Source organism: Styela clava, chromosome 14 (assembly GCF_964204865.1).
Source record: "Styela clava chromosome 14, kaStyClav1.hap1.2, whole genome shotgun sequence".
Taxonomy (NCBI): domain Eukaryota; kingdom Metazoa; phylum Chordata; class Ascidiacea; order Stolidobranchia; family Styelidae; genus Styela; species Styela clava.
The window spans coordinates 5,817,484-5,834,232 of record NC_135263.1 but is presented as its reverse complement, the minus strand read 5'-3'; the positions used below and the strand labels follow the sequence as shown (position 1 = coordinate 5,834,232).

At 34.7% G+C, this 16,749-nt stretch overlaps 1 protein-coding gene across 2 annotated transcripts in view; it reads right to left on the bottom strand.

Moving 5' to 3' along the window:
- Positions 1 to 3,488, bottom strand: part of LOC120340423 (E3 ubiquitin-protein ligase UBR5-like) — a 44,325-nt gene extending 40,837 nt beyond the window's left edge. For both annotated transcript variants that reach the window (XM_078120334.1, XM_078120336.1), the window contains exons 1-5: positions 3,326 to 3,488; positions 2,718 to 2,810; positions 2,070 to 2,233; positions 1,255 to 1,523; positions 343 to 438 (exon numbers count right to left, since the gene is read on the bottom strand). In XM_078120334.1, coding sequence (XP_077976460.1) covers positions 343 to 438; positions 1,255 to 1,523; positions 2,070 to 2,233; positions 2,718 to 2,810; positions 3,326 to 3,393 — 690 coding nt within the window. In that variant the 5' untranslated portion in view covers positions 3,394 to 3,488. The remainder of the gene's footprint in view (positions 1 to 342; positions 439 to 1,254; positions 1,524 to 2,069; positions 2,234 to 2,717; positions 2,811 to 3,325) is intronic.
- Positions 3,489 to 16,749: the final 13,261 nt, after the last annotated feature.

Genomic DNA, 16,749 nt, shown 5'->3' with positions numbered 1-16,749 from the left:
TAAATTTGTAACTCAACATCTCCTGAGATTAACACCCATCCATTTCCGATTGAAAATTAGTCAAAACAGTCCATGGATGACCGAAACGGAAAATCCAACATTCCTCATATTTGTGAGTAGTGTTACTGATATTTAGTAATATTGTAATGTGAATGAACATGAATATTTTAGACATGAATATCAAACAGAGCATCAAGCATGGCAAGGATGAATGTGAGTTTCAAAAAAGCCAAAGGGAGGTGTGCCTTGAAACAGTTGTAGACTGTTACCACAAGTGATTTAAGTCATTACATCACCCGACCATTGTAGCAGTCCCACATTCTACATTAACTACACAAATACCTGTACTTGGTTCACCAACTCTTCAGGCACATGGGAAGCAGGTACAATCACTCTCTGTCCAGTCAGTAACGAGCTTTGTAATCCACGGCCACGCAGCTGAAAACAAACAGCCCAATTAAATGTGTGTTAATAAACTGGTTAGCTTACGTAACTCATTTTACCTGCAAATGTTCCCACTTGTAACAAAATTTTTATGATAGTTTTTTATAAAAACATTTGCTTTGTGGTATTCCCCAAGTAAACCTGTGTTTTATAGAACATTGTTCGCAAAATCAGCAAAATTGAGAATTATATTTATGTTTTTTATTTCAATTTAAGAATTCTATTAATTTGGTAATCCAAATCAAGTATAGGCATCCAAACATTGATAGTAACTAATTCCATACTGATACAAAAATTGTTATGTACTGTCAAGAGTCAAATCAACTTTTCATATGGATTAAGGTGCACAACTCAGAACACTTGGCATTAAACCATTAGACTTAAGGGTACTGCTGTAGTGTGTGTACCAGGTTAGGGTTAGGCCATAATTTTGTTCCGATTTTCCGTATTTTAGTTCTATTACAAGTTCAGGGATTGTCTGTGTTATCCAAGTGAATATACCCCCTGCCCATAGGTTTCAGTCCCTTTACATAACTTGATGTAAAGTAGGCGAACAAAATTAGTAACCTCCATATTGGTAGTTTGGTACACACATACTTCTGGAGCAACGACTTAAGTGTGTTGACATCGCAGGTTACACACTTAAGTACAAATACAATGCTCAATAATGAATCAAGTGTACAATGCCTGATCAGACAAATAGACAAATTTCAGTCCTTCCAAAAAATGCTTGTTTTGAGCAAGATATCGAAAAGCACTGTACACAAAATTTTTAATCAAAATTCAACCTCACAATGAATTCACTCTTACCTGAGAAGTTCTTACAAGTCTCACTCCGCTTGCGCTTAGAGAAGACGCTGCATCTGAGCCGCTGTTTCTTGCTCGATGTCGAGCAGTTGTTGTGCTCGCTGATGTTACTGATGATGAATTGGTGGTGGCAGAAGAAGACGCGATCGAACGAATCACCCCAATATGTGTTCCCCATCTTCGTAGAGCAGATGAATGGCCACTGGATAAATCAGTGCCTGATATTATCCATGGTGTGCTACCTGTTCGAGGAAGTTTCGGTGGTCTCTCTCCTAAAATTGAATATACGAAGGACAAATTATTAAAGATGAAATATTAAGTTATTTAATTACAATGACACCAACACATTCTGTGTTGAATTCAAAACATAAGTCTAACAACCAGAACTGTGGAGTCGGAGAAAATTTACAATCGACTTCAACTTTTGGGTCAGGATTGAACAAAGCTTTAGCTCTAATAACGCAGAGTTGAGAAATATTATCAATCTGATTCAGATCCAGAATTCTGAAGAATTTCGACTTTGAAAATCAAATTAAAAAAAACAACATTCGCATATATGTGCTTTCTTTAATAGAAATTAATGCTTTTTAAGTTTTGTTTCACTTTATCACCATTGAAAGTCCGCAATACAAACAAATTAAGAATTTTGAATCAGACTCTATAAATGCTTGAAAGTTCAAAAGTTGAAAAGGTTTGATCAACTATTCTTCAGTTTGCTACACTTATATGAAAGTGAAAGTTATTCTTTCCATATGATTTATTATAGTATGTGAAATTATCAAAATATTATACCATAAACAGATAAACTGATATCTCACCTGTTTTACTTGTAGATGTTGATTTACTCGCACCAGATGTAGCTGTGGTAGTAGTTGCTTCAATTTCAGGTTCTTCTTGTGGATCGTGGGCAAAATATTTTACCCGACAGACTCTTCCATCCTCGAGAAGAAAAGCAATATGCTTCGATGAAACCACACATTGCCTGATAATAAAAATATATAAAACAAGATATCAGTGGCGGCTTGTACAGAGACTTGTTTAGAGTGTAAGAGACAAATGAGTGGCATATATATTATTGGGTATGCAGTTACTACCAACAATAACGATATTCACGACGTAACAAAGTAATTCAACTCTTGACGTTATTAATGCTTTTCGATTCACATTAATTATTGTTTTCCCACATGAATTTTAAATAGTCAAGTAGCAAAAATCGCTTCATTAAGAGTTATTTAGGATTATTAAGACTTGTGGAACGAAACAGCAAGTTCCTCATTGATGCAGACTGTGGATGAATCTATGACCCATATTCCTCTTTTTCATGATGAAAATACAGTGTTGAGCCATCCAGCAAAAGACGTTAGCTACGCCTGGCCGAAACTATCAAATTACTGGTTACTATCACAGATAAGTGAGTTGAATACATGAAACATATTAGACATAGATAATATTTGGTCAGGGCAAACCTTATCTCATATTGTTGAAGTTCTTGTAGGACTGGTGGTACATCCTCGATGGACGGTGCATAGAAACTTCTCTTTTCACTGAGAGCCTGTAACCTGGAAAACAAGTTTTCTATCGTTATTTACAAGTTAATGAAAAAATTACAGAACACACATTCAAGTATCATACAACATACTGATTCTAATTACCGACAAAACAACAATTTAATATAGAACACACTAATTTTGCACTATCTGATGAGCTATTTAAAACCGATTCAATTACACAGAGGTTGCGTGTGCTTAGAACATACTTGCCTTTGCACCATTAAGCAACATGGATTCAAATCCACTGGGGGAATAATTATGTGCAAGAGGCTTGCTGTATTCTTAGCACTTCATGTAACAACTGGGCAGTAACATCATCCTCGACCATCAAGTCCATGCATCTGAAGCAAAAAATTCTCAGCTACTCCCATACCCAACATAGGTAACCAAAGGGTGTGACATGATTAACATATGATTGAGCCGTCTTTACTCTTTACTATATTTCTATATGACAGGATAAATATGAAATACCATTCTAAGTAAAGGCTAAAACAACTTTATAAAATAGAGAAATTCCATATTACTTCTCTTGAAATTGTTCTTCATTAGCAGGTGACTTCTGAACAATAAAGTGGATGCTGGACTTCGACATGTGTGAGCAAATTACCACACCACTTGATCCTTTTGTACTTTGTAAAAATCGTAGGTCTATATACGTTTTTATGTATATCACTATACTGAAGCGTATGAGCTGTGACATAAAAATTTGTGATTGAAAATTATAGTAATTCAGAACATTTATTCAGTCAACTACTTCCATCTTCAAGAAATAAAAATTAGAATTCTACGAAAATGAGATGGAACCAGCGCTAGTGCCGATTAACCCACATTTTCATGAATGGAAGAACACATCACAAGAATAAAGTCTTAAACAGCATACATGAACAAAAGAATATAAAATTCGCGGGAATATTATTTGTAAACTAGAGCTGCGTGCAGCTTTTACAGACTTCCCGCGTAAAAAAAACTGAAGACGCGTTTTTCTCACTGGAGCGTGAAAGCGTGGTCAGTCATGCATAAAATTTGCAATTTATGATGGGGGACTTATTATATGCATGTGATGTAAATTTCAAGTCTCTCAGTAGTGTCGTTCTCGAGAAGAAGATGAAAATCCTATATTGCTCACTGGAGCGTATCGCCGAGGTTACTCATGCGTATCCTTGATATGTCGTATGCGGAACATGTCCATTAATCATTGTTATGAATTTCAACCCAATAGCATGTATCAATTTTGAGAAATCGCAAAAAAACTGAAAACGCGTTTTGTTCACTGGAGCGTGAAAGCGTGGTCAGTCATACATAAAATTTGCAATTTATGATGGGGGACTTATTATCTGCATGTGATGTAAATTTCAAGTCTCTAAGTAGTGTCGTTCTCGAGAAGAAGATGAAAATGTAAAATCCTATAGTGCTCACTGGAGCGTATCGCCGAGGTCACTCATGCGTATCCTTGACATATCGTATCCGGAACATGTCCATTAATCATGACAAGCAGCGGGAAGCCTAATAATGCAAATTGATCATAACTTGGAAGTCAATTAGTAGTCCTGTAATGGAACGACAACATGCATTCAAACCTCATTTTAGAATTTTTTGTGTAAATGCCACATACTGCAGTTCTGACATTACACACACAGCTGGTTTTTAGTTCACAGTTTTGTTTATAAAAAAACTTGCAGGCAACCTGACTACAAAGTGAAACGCCTGAGTAATGGCCTCCGTCAATATTCATGTTCAGCCTATGACTGTATGACTTCTTGCTTTCTTCTTCAGTCCGCCATGTCGGTGAGTGAACGCGCCTAATAGGGTTTAAACTTATTTTATTAGTGTTATTCACTTCCCAGCTTCTTTGCCTTCAATCTTTCCTGAACATATGTTTAATTTGTTTTTGCGAATGAATCGAAATAAAATCTATTTTGAAATGACGTAGTTCTGGCATAAAAATCTAAACGTTCCGGTTTTAATTTCATCATACTTTTTTAGACTTGCGCTGTCGAATGAGATATACTGATGCAAAATCGCTGGTCACCGGAGCATCAGTATTACTGATAACGATACGGTATATAGGTTAGGTGTAGACTACGAGAAAGAAAATGAAAGTTAAACCGGTAATCCCTGAAACCTCGTGTTAATGCATTCCTTTTAACGTTACGCCGTGCAGATGCAATAGGCAGAGATACCTCTGATCTCAGTCAAAGAAGAAAATTCCCACGCGTAAAAATAGATGTACCAAGTAGCAAGTACCAACTGACTTTTTTTTTATTTTATAAAAAATATTTTGATTAGATCATTGGTGGGACATAAAGTAAATCAAATATCAATTCTAATACATATTGAAAAAAAAAATATTTAATCGATTAACTTGAAATACAAACATAATCACGCCCTAATTAATTTTACTTATAATTACCTGTACTGTCATTGATTATTAGTATTTAAAATTATTTGGACGCTAATTTGGCTAGTTTTGGCTTCTATTTGGTCAGTGAAGCAGGTATAGCCCACTTCTTCATATATCCAACTTGGCAATACTAATGGGGCAATTTCGCATTAAGTGACTCCAATTATAATCAGCTTGACGAGGAATACTTTTCTATCCACAGTATATTATTCATGTTGGCTAATTCGGTATCCAATTTGGCAACCCTCATAAAATTATTAATTTGATGTGGTAAAAGAGTTTACTTACTTCTTTTTCATTTGTTTGTATATTTTTCTTTTTACTGAGTAATTTGATTGATTTTAATTCTCGCTTTTTTCACTTCCGACCTTATCATGTCTCGATGATTGTGTGCGTGTGTGTGCGTGCGTGCCTTAATTACTTTTTTTACTTTTGGGTGAGCGAACACGTACTATTTCTTTTATCAATACCTTTCCATCTAAAATTGGCACGCTTCAAAACTTACTTGAGATTTCCCGATTCTATAATCAGTTACTTTTATTTTTCGTTTTTATCTATTGTAAAGTTGAAACGTGAATTCCAATCCACTCAACGTTGTTGTAGTGGAGTCCTATTTGCATCCGCCCCCACCTTGAAGAATTATGCGCAATCTCCCAGCTTCTAGTAACTGCACAACCAAAGTAAAGAGGCAACGAGATCCTTAGAAAACGAACTGTATTCATCACTCTCCACATACAGACATGTGAGTAAAAAGTTAAAGATATGTATGACAATCACATGGTATTTAAAATTAAAAAAAAATAATAGCGGCTGTGGAGTATGAAAAGTTCAAGACAAAGAAAAGAACAAAAATTCATAGCTCATGAACTCTCAATTTTGCCTCCATTACTTTGTGAAGGCCAATATATTTCGAGTGGCTGAATTAGTTTACCTTTATGATAGCAACGATTTTGTATTTAATATAGCAAGATTTTTTTCAATTTAATTGAATTGATATTATTTCCCAAAGCAATGCTTGAATCGTCTAGAATGGATCAGTGGTGTCAAACTCATGGGTTTTCGAGAGCCGCATTGCATTTTGGAAATTGTAAAAAGGGCCGCAAACAGTTTTTGATAATGTATACTTGAAAGATATTTTTAAGATAGTTTTAGTTTGTGACATATGTTGTGATGCAACTAAACAGTTGGATTAAGTTTCATTATTTTCTTTAATTTCAAATGCAATTACATATTAATATTTGCATTCCACTATTATTGCAAGTTACTGTATTTATTACAAAAAATCATAAAATTCTATGTACATCCATCAAAATCATTTTGAACAAACTTTGGATAAGGAAAGAATAATACATACTTTAAAAATTACTTAATTTAAATATATGGACCTAAAATTAACAAAAATACTACAGTATAAACTCAATGATTTTTTAATTACATTTGTCCTGACGTTTGGTATCTTTTTTTGTGTCACCAGCATACTGAGGCCAGGCTGAAATGATTTTATAGTACCAACTCTAACTAACGAGGTCACATGATCATGGGCTAATTTGGATCTTTGCGAAAATTAATTCCAGTAATGCAAAAAAGTTATTTTTATAATTTCATGTAGAGATCAGTAAAAAAACACATGACAGATTTTTTCGACAAGACATTTCGCACCACATTGCGTGGCATTGGATTGCTTGAATTATTATTGATATTGATTTTAGTAACTAAGTCGTTGTATAATTATATTAATATACAAACACATGAAAATTTTCTGTTCAATGTGCTTCAGAATTTTGTGAAATGCAGAAATATTGCAACTCTCATTTTCTTTGAAAATGCCACCTTCTTCATGTACTTTGCGTTTAATTTAATCACTCAAGTGTTTTATTCAAGTATTCTTTTGCTAGCTTGATGTGTATTCTTAATTGGGTCAAAATGTGAACAAAAAAAATTAATTTTCCAAAACTACTTTCAGTAAATTGTTTTCTGTGTGAATAATCAATTTCACTTTAAAAGGTTTGAAAAATCTATTATGCATACTCACGCTTTAGAATTTTTTGTTATGTTCCTTAAGCCCTGCAGGATGTGGGGGGCATACACAACTCTATCGGAGGGTCAAATGTCTTTGCATGCCTTTATAGGTTGTTCTTGTATTGCAAACATTTATGGAGTACTCTAAATATACTTCTTGCAATCACACGGTCACTGATATGTCACCAGACTTCTGATATCTCCTTTTCTGCTATAGTTGTCCTGTGGATAAATAATAGGAAATTGAGATTAGACGATTTGTTGAAACTTTTGCTTTATGTCGGCTTTATTTCTTGATTGATATACTTACTATTTTTGCTATTGCCTCTTGTGCTGCAGGAGTCTCACAATGCTTAGACAGGTTTGTCCACATTCACATCTGAAGAAAAGAAAGAGAGGAGATTTATTAATTTTCGTCAAGAATAAATGAAGCAGTCTATATGATTTAGAATGGAAAAGCTAATAAATCCAATATCTCATGTTTAATGTAAAAAATGTTTTACTGAATTTGGTATATAAACCAACTAATACAGGAAATTAGTCAGAAAATTACAAGCATTCGTGGCTCCATATACTTGAGAGATCAGACTATACAATACAGACCGGTATGAGTGAAATGTTAGGTGAAATTGTTAACCCTTTGATTCAATCCTCACTGATTAAAAAAAATCTAAATGGAGGTGCATGAACTATTTGAAACCATACGGGGTAAGTAAATATGCAATTTCGGCAAATGGGCAACTACGTACCGTACTGAATTAATAACTTCGTAGTATTTGACAAAAGCTGGCTTTCCCTTATGTACTTAACAGTGCGATGCCCGGGTGTGATATACAACAATAGTATTTACCTTACCTTTTTCCGATTTCCTTTTACCTCAACTTTCCAAAATATCATTAAAATCGACAACAACTGTCAAAGCCGGCACGAACACCATTCGTGCTATGCCTTGAAAGCAGCACACATCCGCTCGTTTTCGTCTCGTCAAGTATGTGCATTGGAGCGTGCTATCGGATACGATCTTCGGCCAAAAATGCCGTAGTTGCGCATCATGTTGCTTAATGTCATTGATTGCACGTGCAAAAAAAGATAGGATTTACATATTCATCTCGGGGAAAGGAAGACCGATAAATTGACTTAATCATATGACGAACTGCGGCCTCTCGCCCTGTTAGAATGGGATAGGATTTACATATTCATCCCGGGGGAGAGGAAAGCCGACAAGACGGCTCAACCATATTACGAACCGCCGCCTCTCGTCCGGTTACCATTCCATGTCGGGTATGGGATTCAATCAATTTTATTTTGGTCACTCTGAAAGAAACAAAACAACAGAAAACGGACAAACAAAATGCAGAGGACGGGCATAACCTAAGGAAAAAGTTAAAAACATACAAGTACGTGCCCGTCCACTAAAAACAGTCAAAAGAACACAATAAAAAAAAGACACGATATAAAATCGGGCAATACCTTTTAAATCATTTTAAGCGGTGGGAGGATAACGTTGGTAATTTTCTACTACTTGAATAATAGCAAGTAATTTCATTAGAAAATATATGTAATTTAATATAAACCATCAATGAATCAATTTTCACGTCATGAGACGGCAAAAATCAATTCAGAATTCTACAATGTAATGGTCTCCACGGATTAGTTAATTATTTGTTTTCTTCGTCTATCTCCCTTCGGAAATGCGCGTTACAATAAAAGAATCGTAACATTGTTCATGTTGAGTATAATTCTATTTTTCCTATTTTGTCATAGCTCTCGCTAGGGGAGAAGTTGCAACTGCAAACTTACGAATGCTATCCGTTAACTATGTTTTAGAATGAATAAAAATGGATACAAGAAGCATATTCAACATCAGTATCGGACTAATAAATTAATTAATTAGTATAAATACATGACAATAACATTCTGCGGCCCGTCGCATCTTTTGTGATTAAAATGCGGCCCTTTCACCCGGGATGTTGAGTACCTCTGATCTATAATATACCACAAGAAGTTTTACTGTAGATTATTTTAAAGGCAACATTGCGTGCCAAACTTTTTTACTGCTCAAGGCGAATTTTTGGCAATAATGCCTCTTATATATACTTCACTTAATAACATAATTCGAGAGATCAAAAAATTATGTATTTTATTATACTTAGGAAGGAATAAATTAGAAGTCAAGTCTGAGTGAAATGTTTGTATTTTTGCGCCAAATAATGCAATGACCATATCGAGATCCCAGATTCCGCACATCGCACGTTTTTGCATTTAAAAGCATGGTCATGTGTGTAATTCTGTGCTGTGATTCAATCCCTGTGTCTAGTGGTTAGGATAGGATTTATATATTTATCCCGGGGGAGAAGAAAGTCAATAAGACGGCTTAACCATGGCGAACCACGGCCACTCGTCCAGGTTACCCACTTTTCTGATTTTTCGTATATTTGTTTGTTTTGTCATGTATTGTTTTGTTTACGGTAATTAAAAAATGAACTTCAGGTTTCGATGCTCGACAACTAGTTTTCGGTTGATATTGCAAAAATGTTACTGAGAGTATAGATTGATGCAAGTCATTTTTGACTGAGTAGAACTTTCATTTCTAACATTATATTTGGTAGAAAAGGAATGAAATCAAAGTTGATGATGATTTGAGATTGTACCTAACTAAAATGTCTTCAATATAAAAAAATTTTTATCTTCATCCATCTTATTGAAAATATCATGCACAATGATTAGTCAATTTTTTAATTGTTTAATTACATTTGTTTTTAACTTCATGTTTTGAGGGCGATAATGACGTAAAAACTACGGATAAAAAGTTTGAGAACCACTGTTGTACAGCTATCTATTACAGTACTCAAATTAAATTATCTCCTCCTGCTAATACCTATTACTTTACATCACTGAAAAGCAACTTCCATTTCTATCAACTTTCTCTATATGCAGCTGCCGTAATTTGCCAGCCCCTGTAATTAATTGTTGTGTCTAGTGATTTGTAAATTAACCGTTTTTAATCATATTGAGTTTTGATCATCTGGCCCAGTAACCAAGTCTGTTATCCGCATCCAACCCACTCGGCCACTCAGAAAAGAAATTGCCCACACCTGAGTTAAAGGTTCTACAGGTCCTATTTCGGCTTATTGGGCTGTCTTGTCTATCTACTTCCGTAGGTAACCCTTGACACATTAGTAACGCACACATAAACACATCCAACTTGTATGAAAGAACTTGTAATGAAAGTATATTTTCAGCCAGACAGTATTAGTCCAGCGAATAAGAACTCAAAAATGATGGAATTGTGCACTTTTGGAAGCAAGCATGAAACTTGGCACACGTGTACAGTAGCATATTCTGATTAATTTTGGATATGGCGCCATCCATGAAATTAAGTAAAATGAACATTACTTTATAAAAGGATATTTTCAAGACAAGGAAACCGATGTGTAAATAAGAAGTGAAGAATATGATCAGAAGTGCATTTTGACAGTTCTCCTTGATAATAGAATACCTGGTTACCATGGAAACGAGGTATCATTATCGACCAAACACGATTATTTAATAAATAGAAAAACGATTGAAATATTTATATTTTCCAAAAATATATTCCACAAAGACTCCCCAATAACTAGTGGGGGCAATTTTACTATTTAGATATATACTCCTGCACTTTTGGATGCAAGCATGAAACTTGGCCTGTGCTTAGTGGGATTTTTGTCTATCGCTGTTTTCATGCCTAGATAGAGCGTAGTCGTGCAATGGTTGTTTAACCGTGAATATATACGTTTAACCCTGACCGCAGGGTGAGTGTTGTCTGGGTAAAGCTTATCAATCATATACAACTGTCAGATTCGACAGCAGAGACATTAAGACTTATAGCTCAGTGCCAAGGCATCAAAATATAAGTAGGTAGTCTACCATACTTATATTAAGTAGACTAGAGTTATTTGATCTCCACATACTACTCACAAATGGACTTTAAAATATTTCAAGTGTGCCATCTACGAGATAGACTTAGTGCTAACTATTAAAACAGGACTTGAAAAGTTTTTGTCTAATTTCTTCATTCTGTTATTTGATAATTTTCAAATATCCATCCAAGACCAAAATATCTTTTTATTCCCAAAGGTGGACGTTGTTTGGTGCTCAAAAAGTATGCGCACCAAGATGTCGCACCACCTGAACCCTAACCGGTACACACACACTACCGGTATGTTCCGGTTGTGCACCATCTTGGTGCGCATACTTCTGGAGGTCCCGTTGTTTAATTTTCGGGTCAATTTAATGTTTTTCTTGTTTTTGTGAATGTTGCATAAATTCAATAATATTAAAATGTATTTTGTTGGAATATTGATCGATTCTTTTCTTATTGGACACGTTTATTGGACACGTTTAGTGGCCATAACGATCGTTTCAAAATTTTGTTGTTATTGTTATTTGTCTCCGTCTCCATTTTTAAAAAATCGCTTTTCTCTTCGAATACTGGACCAATTGCTTTGATATTTTCAGTGGTTGAAGATAAAAAAAATTTTCCCGCTATGACGTCATCTAAATTATTGCCACTCTACCTGTCCAGATATTTGAGCATAGCTCTCTTGTTTCTTCATTCCATGGACCTTTCCCCGACCTTTGACCCCCGAAAAATTCTTTCTATATCAATCAATCAATCAATCAATTTTATTCGGTCACTCTGATACAAACAAAACACAAAACAACAACAAAGGGACAAACAAAATACAGAGGACCTGGAGGACGGGCATAACCTAATAAAAAAGTTAAATACGTACAAGTACGTGCCCGTCCCCCAAAAACAGAATAAAACAAAAACACGATGTAACATCGGGCAACAACTTATAAATTCAAATTAAAATGTGAGACGTGTATGTGCTTTTCCTATACAGGTATATGGATTAAAACACTCGCTAACGAAAAATGGTGATGTTGTGGGCCTACTTCAATTATATTGCAAAAATAACACAGTGACAAATTTTTTTTTACTAAAAAACAAGCTTGGTAAATGGATTGGATGTTCCATAGCAGTATATGCACAAATCATGGATTATACTTTACCATTGCAAAATTTTTCGGGGCTATTTTAAGAGTGCTTTTGCGAGTTGGCGCCTGTGAAATGAGGTATATGTTTCAAACTATTATTATGATTCTTGGCATACAACAATCTGTTTTTTAAAAGTTTCGTTAAAGAATTTTAGCCTAGTCTGTCACAGCTATTTCTACACTAATTTTTATTACTGCAATTAAATTAAAACCACCAGGAAGACAGGGTGACAATTAAATTATTTGATTTACATTTAATTTTACAAAACACAACTGAAAACTAACGAATAGAGTTCAAATATGCGAAAACGAGATAATGTTTACGACCACGCTTGAAAATCTGTCTGAGCAATGATATTAAACAACATGATAGGCAACTCTGACGTCACTCCATAAGACTACATGCGAAAGATTGTATTTCATGATACGCTCCAATGCACATATTTCTCGTCGCCTTTCGCGACCGTTTTCCGCTTGCTTTTGCTAATCGGCGTCCTCTTTACGTTTAGTACCTGCCTTTTTGCGCCTGTAACGTAAGAAAATAATCTCTATATCTAAGAAGTTTTGCTCACTTGGAAAGCTGGAATGACATACAAGCTGTAAAGAGTAAATTGGACATCATAGACTTTTTTTTTATCAGAGAAGATTATAAACGCGATAGCGTAAAGATTTGTGTGGGACATTTTGCAGATAATGACAAAGTTCAAAGGTAGTAATTTTAATGTTTGCGCTTAAACATTGAAATTTCATTTAAAGAGGGTGTCATACAAAACAGCAAAACTGTTTTTACTTCTCTTAACGGTGCTGTGATACAATTCCATAACACAAAGTTCGCACTTATCGAACTTGCCTTAGTAGGTGAATTCTTTGGACAAATTCATTGTGAGGGATTTCGCATGTAATTCTCATTGATTGGTGACTGTTTATAATTCCTATTAATTGTGAATTCTGATTATAACAAAGAATTTACTGGCACCTTTTTCTTGTCAATACTCCAAGCTGAGGTAATAAACAAGACAATACATTTATGTCATCTGGAAGCAAAATATGCACACTAATTAAAAGTTTGACACATTGAGATAATACATCATTACAGAAAATACAAGTTAAAGATATGTATGACCATCACATGGTAATTAAAATTAAAAATAAAATTAATAGGGGCTGTGGAGTATGAAAAGTTCAAGACAAAGAAAAGAACAAAAGTTCATAGCTCATGAACTCTCAATTTTGCCTCCATTGCTTTGTGAAGGCCAGTATATTGCCAGTGGCTGAATTGGTTTACCTTTATGATAGCAACGATTTTGTATTTAATACGGCAAGATTTTTTTCAATTTAATTGAAGTGATATTATTTCCCAAAGCAATGCTTGAATTGTCTAGAATAGATCAGTGGTGTCAAACTCATGGGTTTTCGAGAGCCGCATTGCATGTTGGAAATTGTAAAAAGGGCCGCAAACAGTTTTTGATAATGTATACTTGAAAGATATTTTCAAGATAGTTTTAGTTTGTGACATATATTAGGATGCAACTAAACAGTTGGATTAAGTTTTATTATTTTCTTTAATTTCAAATGCAATTTCATGTTATTATTTGCATTCCACTATTATTGCAAGTTACTGTATTTATTACAAAAAATCATAAAACTCTATGTACAACCATCAAAATCATTTTTGAACAAGCTTTGGATAAGGAAAGAATAATACATACACTAAAAAATGACTTAATCTAAATATATGAACCTAAAATTAACAAAAATACTACAATATAAACTCTATGTTTTTTAATTACATTTGTCCTGACGTTTGGCATCTTTTTTGTGTCACCAGCATACTAGAGCCAGGATGAAATAATTTTATAGTACCAACTCTAACTAACGAGGTCACATGATCATGGATTAATCTGGATCTTTGCGAATGTTTAATTAATTCCAGTAATTGCAAAAAAGTTACTTTTATCATTTCATGTATAGATCAGTAAAAAAACAAATGACAGATTTTTTCGACAAGACATTTCGCGCCACATTGCATGGCATAGGATTGCTTGAATTATTATTGATATTTAGTAACAAAAAAGTTGTATAATTATATTAATATACAAACATATGGAAATTTTCTGTTCGAAGTTGGTCTTCGAATTTGTCATATTGACTGCTAAGCTTATTGTGTTTTTTCATTGTACTGATGGAAATATGACAAATTAAACAATGTGCTTCAGAGAATTTTGTGAAATGCAGAAATATTGCAACTCCCATTTTCTTCGAAAATGCCACCTTCTTCATGTACTTTGCGTTTAATTTAATCACTCAAGTGTTTTATTCAAGTATTCTTTTGCTAGCTTGATGTGTATTCTTAAATGGGTTAAAATGTGAACAAAAAAATAAATTTTTTAAAACTACTTTCAGTAAATTGTTTTCTGTGTGAATATTCAATTTCACTTTAAAAAGTTTGAAAAATCTGTTACATTTAGATGAAAAAAACTTCCAAAATACTTTTACAATTATTATTAAGCGTTCGAGGCCGCACTGGAAGTTCTCTGGGGCCGCGAGTTTGGTCTAGATTGAAGTTGTCCAAAATATATACCAGTATTTTATCATGAATCATGATTATACCCTTTCCTGAATTTCTTCTACAGTACTACCAAAAGTTGATGGACCAAATATAACACAGGTGTAGTGAGTGACCCGAAATCCTCATTTTTCAAAGCTGTTTTAAGTATGCCTGGCATGTTTTGTGCTTTTTCCCAAAAAGACCGCTTATGCAATCTTACGCATTGGAATTTTTAGTTATTTTCCTCAAGCCTTGCAGGATGTAGGGGCCATACACAACTCTACCGGAGGGTCAAATGCATTTGCATGCCTCCATAGGTTGTTCTTCTATTGCGAACATTTATGGAGTATTCTAATTATATTTCTTGGAATCACACTGTCACTGATATGTCGCCAGACTTCTGATATCTCCCCTTCTGCTACAGTTGTCCTGTGAATAAATAATAGGAAATTGAGATTAGACGAATACTTGAAAGTTTTGCTTTTATGTCGGCTTAATTTCTTGATTGATATACTTACTATTTTTGCTATTGCGCTTGTGCTGCAGGAGTCTCACAATGCTAGACAGGTTTTTCCACAACATTCACATCTGAAGAAAGAGAGGAGATTTATTAATTTTCGTTAAGAATAAATAAAGCAGTCTATATGATTTAGAATGAAAAAGCTAATAAATCCAATATCCCATGTCTATGTAAAATATGTTTTACTGAATTTGGTATATAAACCAACTAATAAAAGGGTTTAGTCAGAAAATTACAAGCATTCTTATACTTGAGAGATCAGACTATACAATATAGACCGGTATGAGTAAAATGTTAGGTGAACTTGTTAACCCTTTGATTCAATACGCAAATAAAAGTTATTGAGCAATAGTATGTTACAGCAATGAGTATATATCCTCACTGATTAAAAAATCTAACTGGAGGTGCATGAACTATTTGAAACCATAAGGGGTAAGTAAATATGCAATTTCGGCAAATGGACAACTACGTACCGTACTGAATTAATAACTTCGTAGTATTTGACAAAAGCTGGCTTTCCCACATGTACTAAACAGTGCGATGCCCGGGAGTGATATACAACAATAGTATTTACCTTACCTTTTTCCAATTTCTTTCTACCTCAACTTTACAAAATATCCTTAAAATCGACAACAACTGTCAAAGCAGGCACGAACACCATTCGTGCTATTCCTTGAAAGCAGCACACATCCGCTCGTTTTCGTCTCGTCAAGTATGTGCATTGGAGAGTGCTATCGGATACGATCTTCGGCCAAAAATGGTGGAGTTGCGCATCATGTTGTTTAATGTCATTGGTCTGAGTGAGAAAAGTGTCTGAGCGGATGCGAAAAGGAGCATTGTTACATCTCTTTTCTGCAATTTGCTGATTGGCCAATGTCACGAAGTAAACAAGGAAGTCGATGCTCGGGGAAAGGTCCATCGCAAAGAGGTTTGAAATATCCAGAACCTTCTTCGTTATCTACAATGATCCAAAATATTCTATTATTCCAAATCCATATGTATGTGGTGCTGGTTCTCATGTTTCAAACTTTTTAATAGGTTTCGCTCGCTCTCCAGAATTCTCCATTAATTAATGTTTGTTATGGAGTTTTTCAAAATAAACTATCTATCTAATCATGCAAGTCTACAGCTTGGATCTGCTGCACGTTACACCGTGCCGCAATATGTAAAAGCATTCTGGCTGAAATTTCAGCAGATTTCATCGAATCATGGGTGGAAGCCAATAGCCCCATATCGGCCTGTGGTTAGTTCAGTAGTTGGATTTTCGTGTGTTGCCCTATATTCTACCGCGGGAGATAGAGCATGGTTGACAAGCAGCCAGGACATTTTGCCTGATTACCAGGATAGGATAGGATATACGTATTTATCCCGGGGGAGAGGAAAGCCGATAAGACGGCTTATCCATATGGCGAACCAC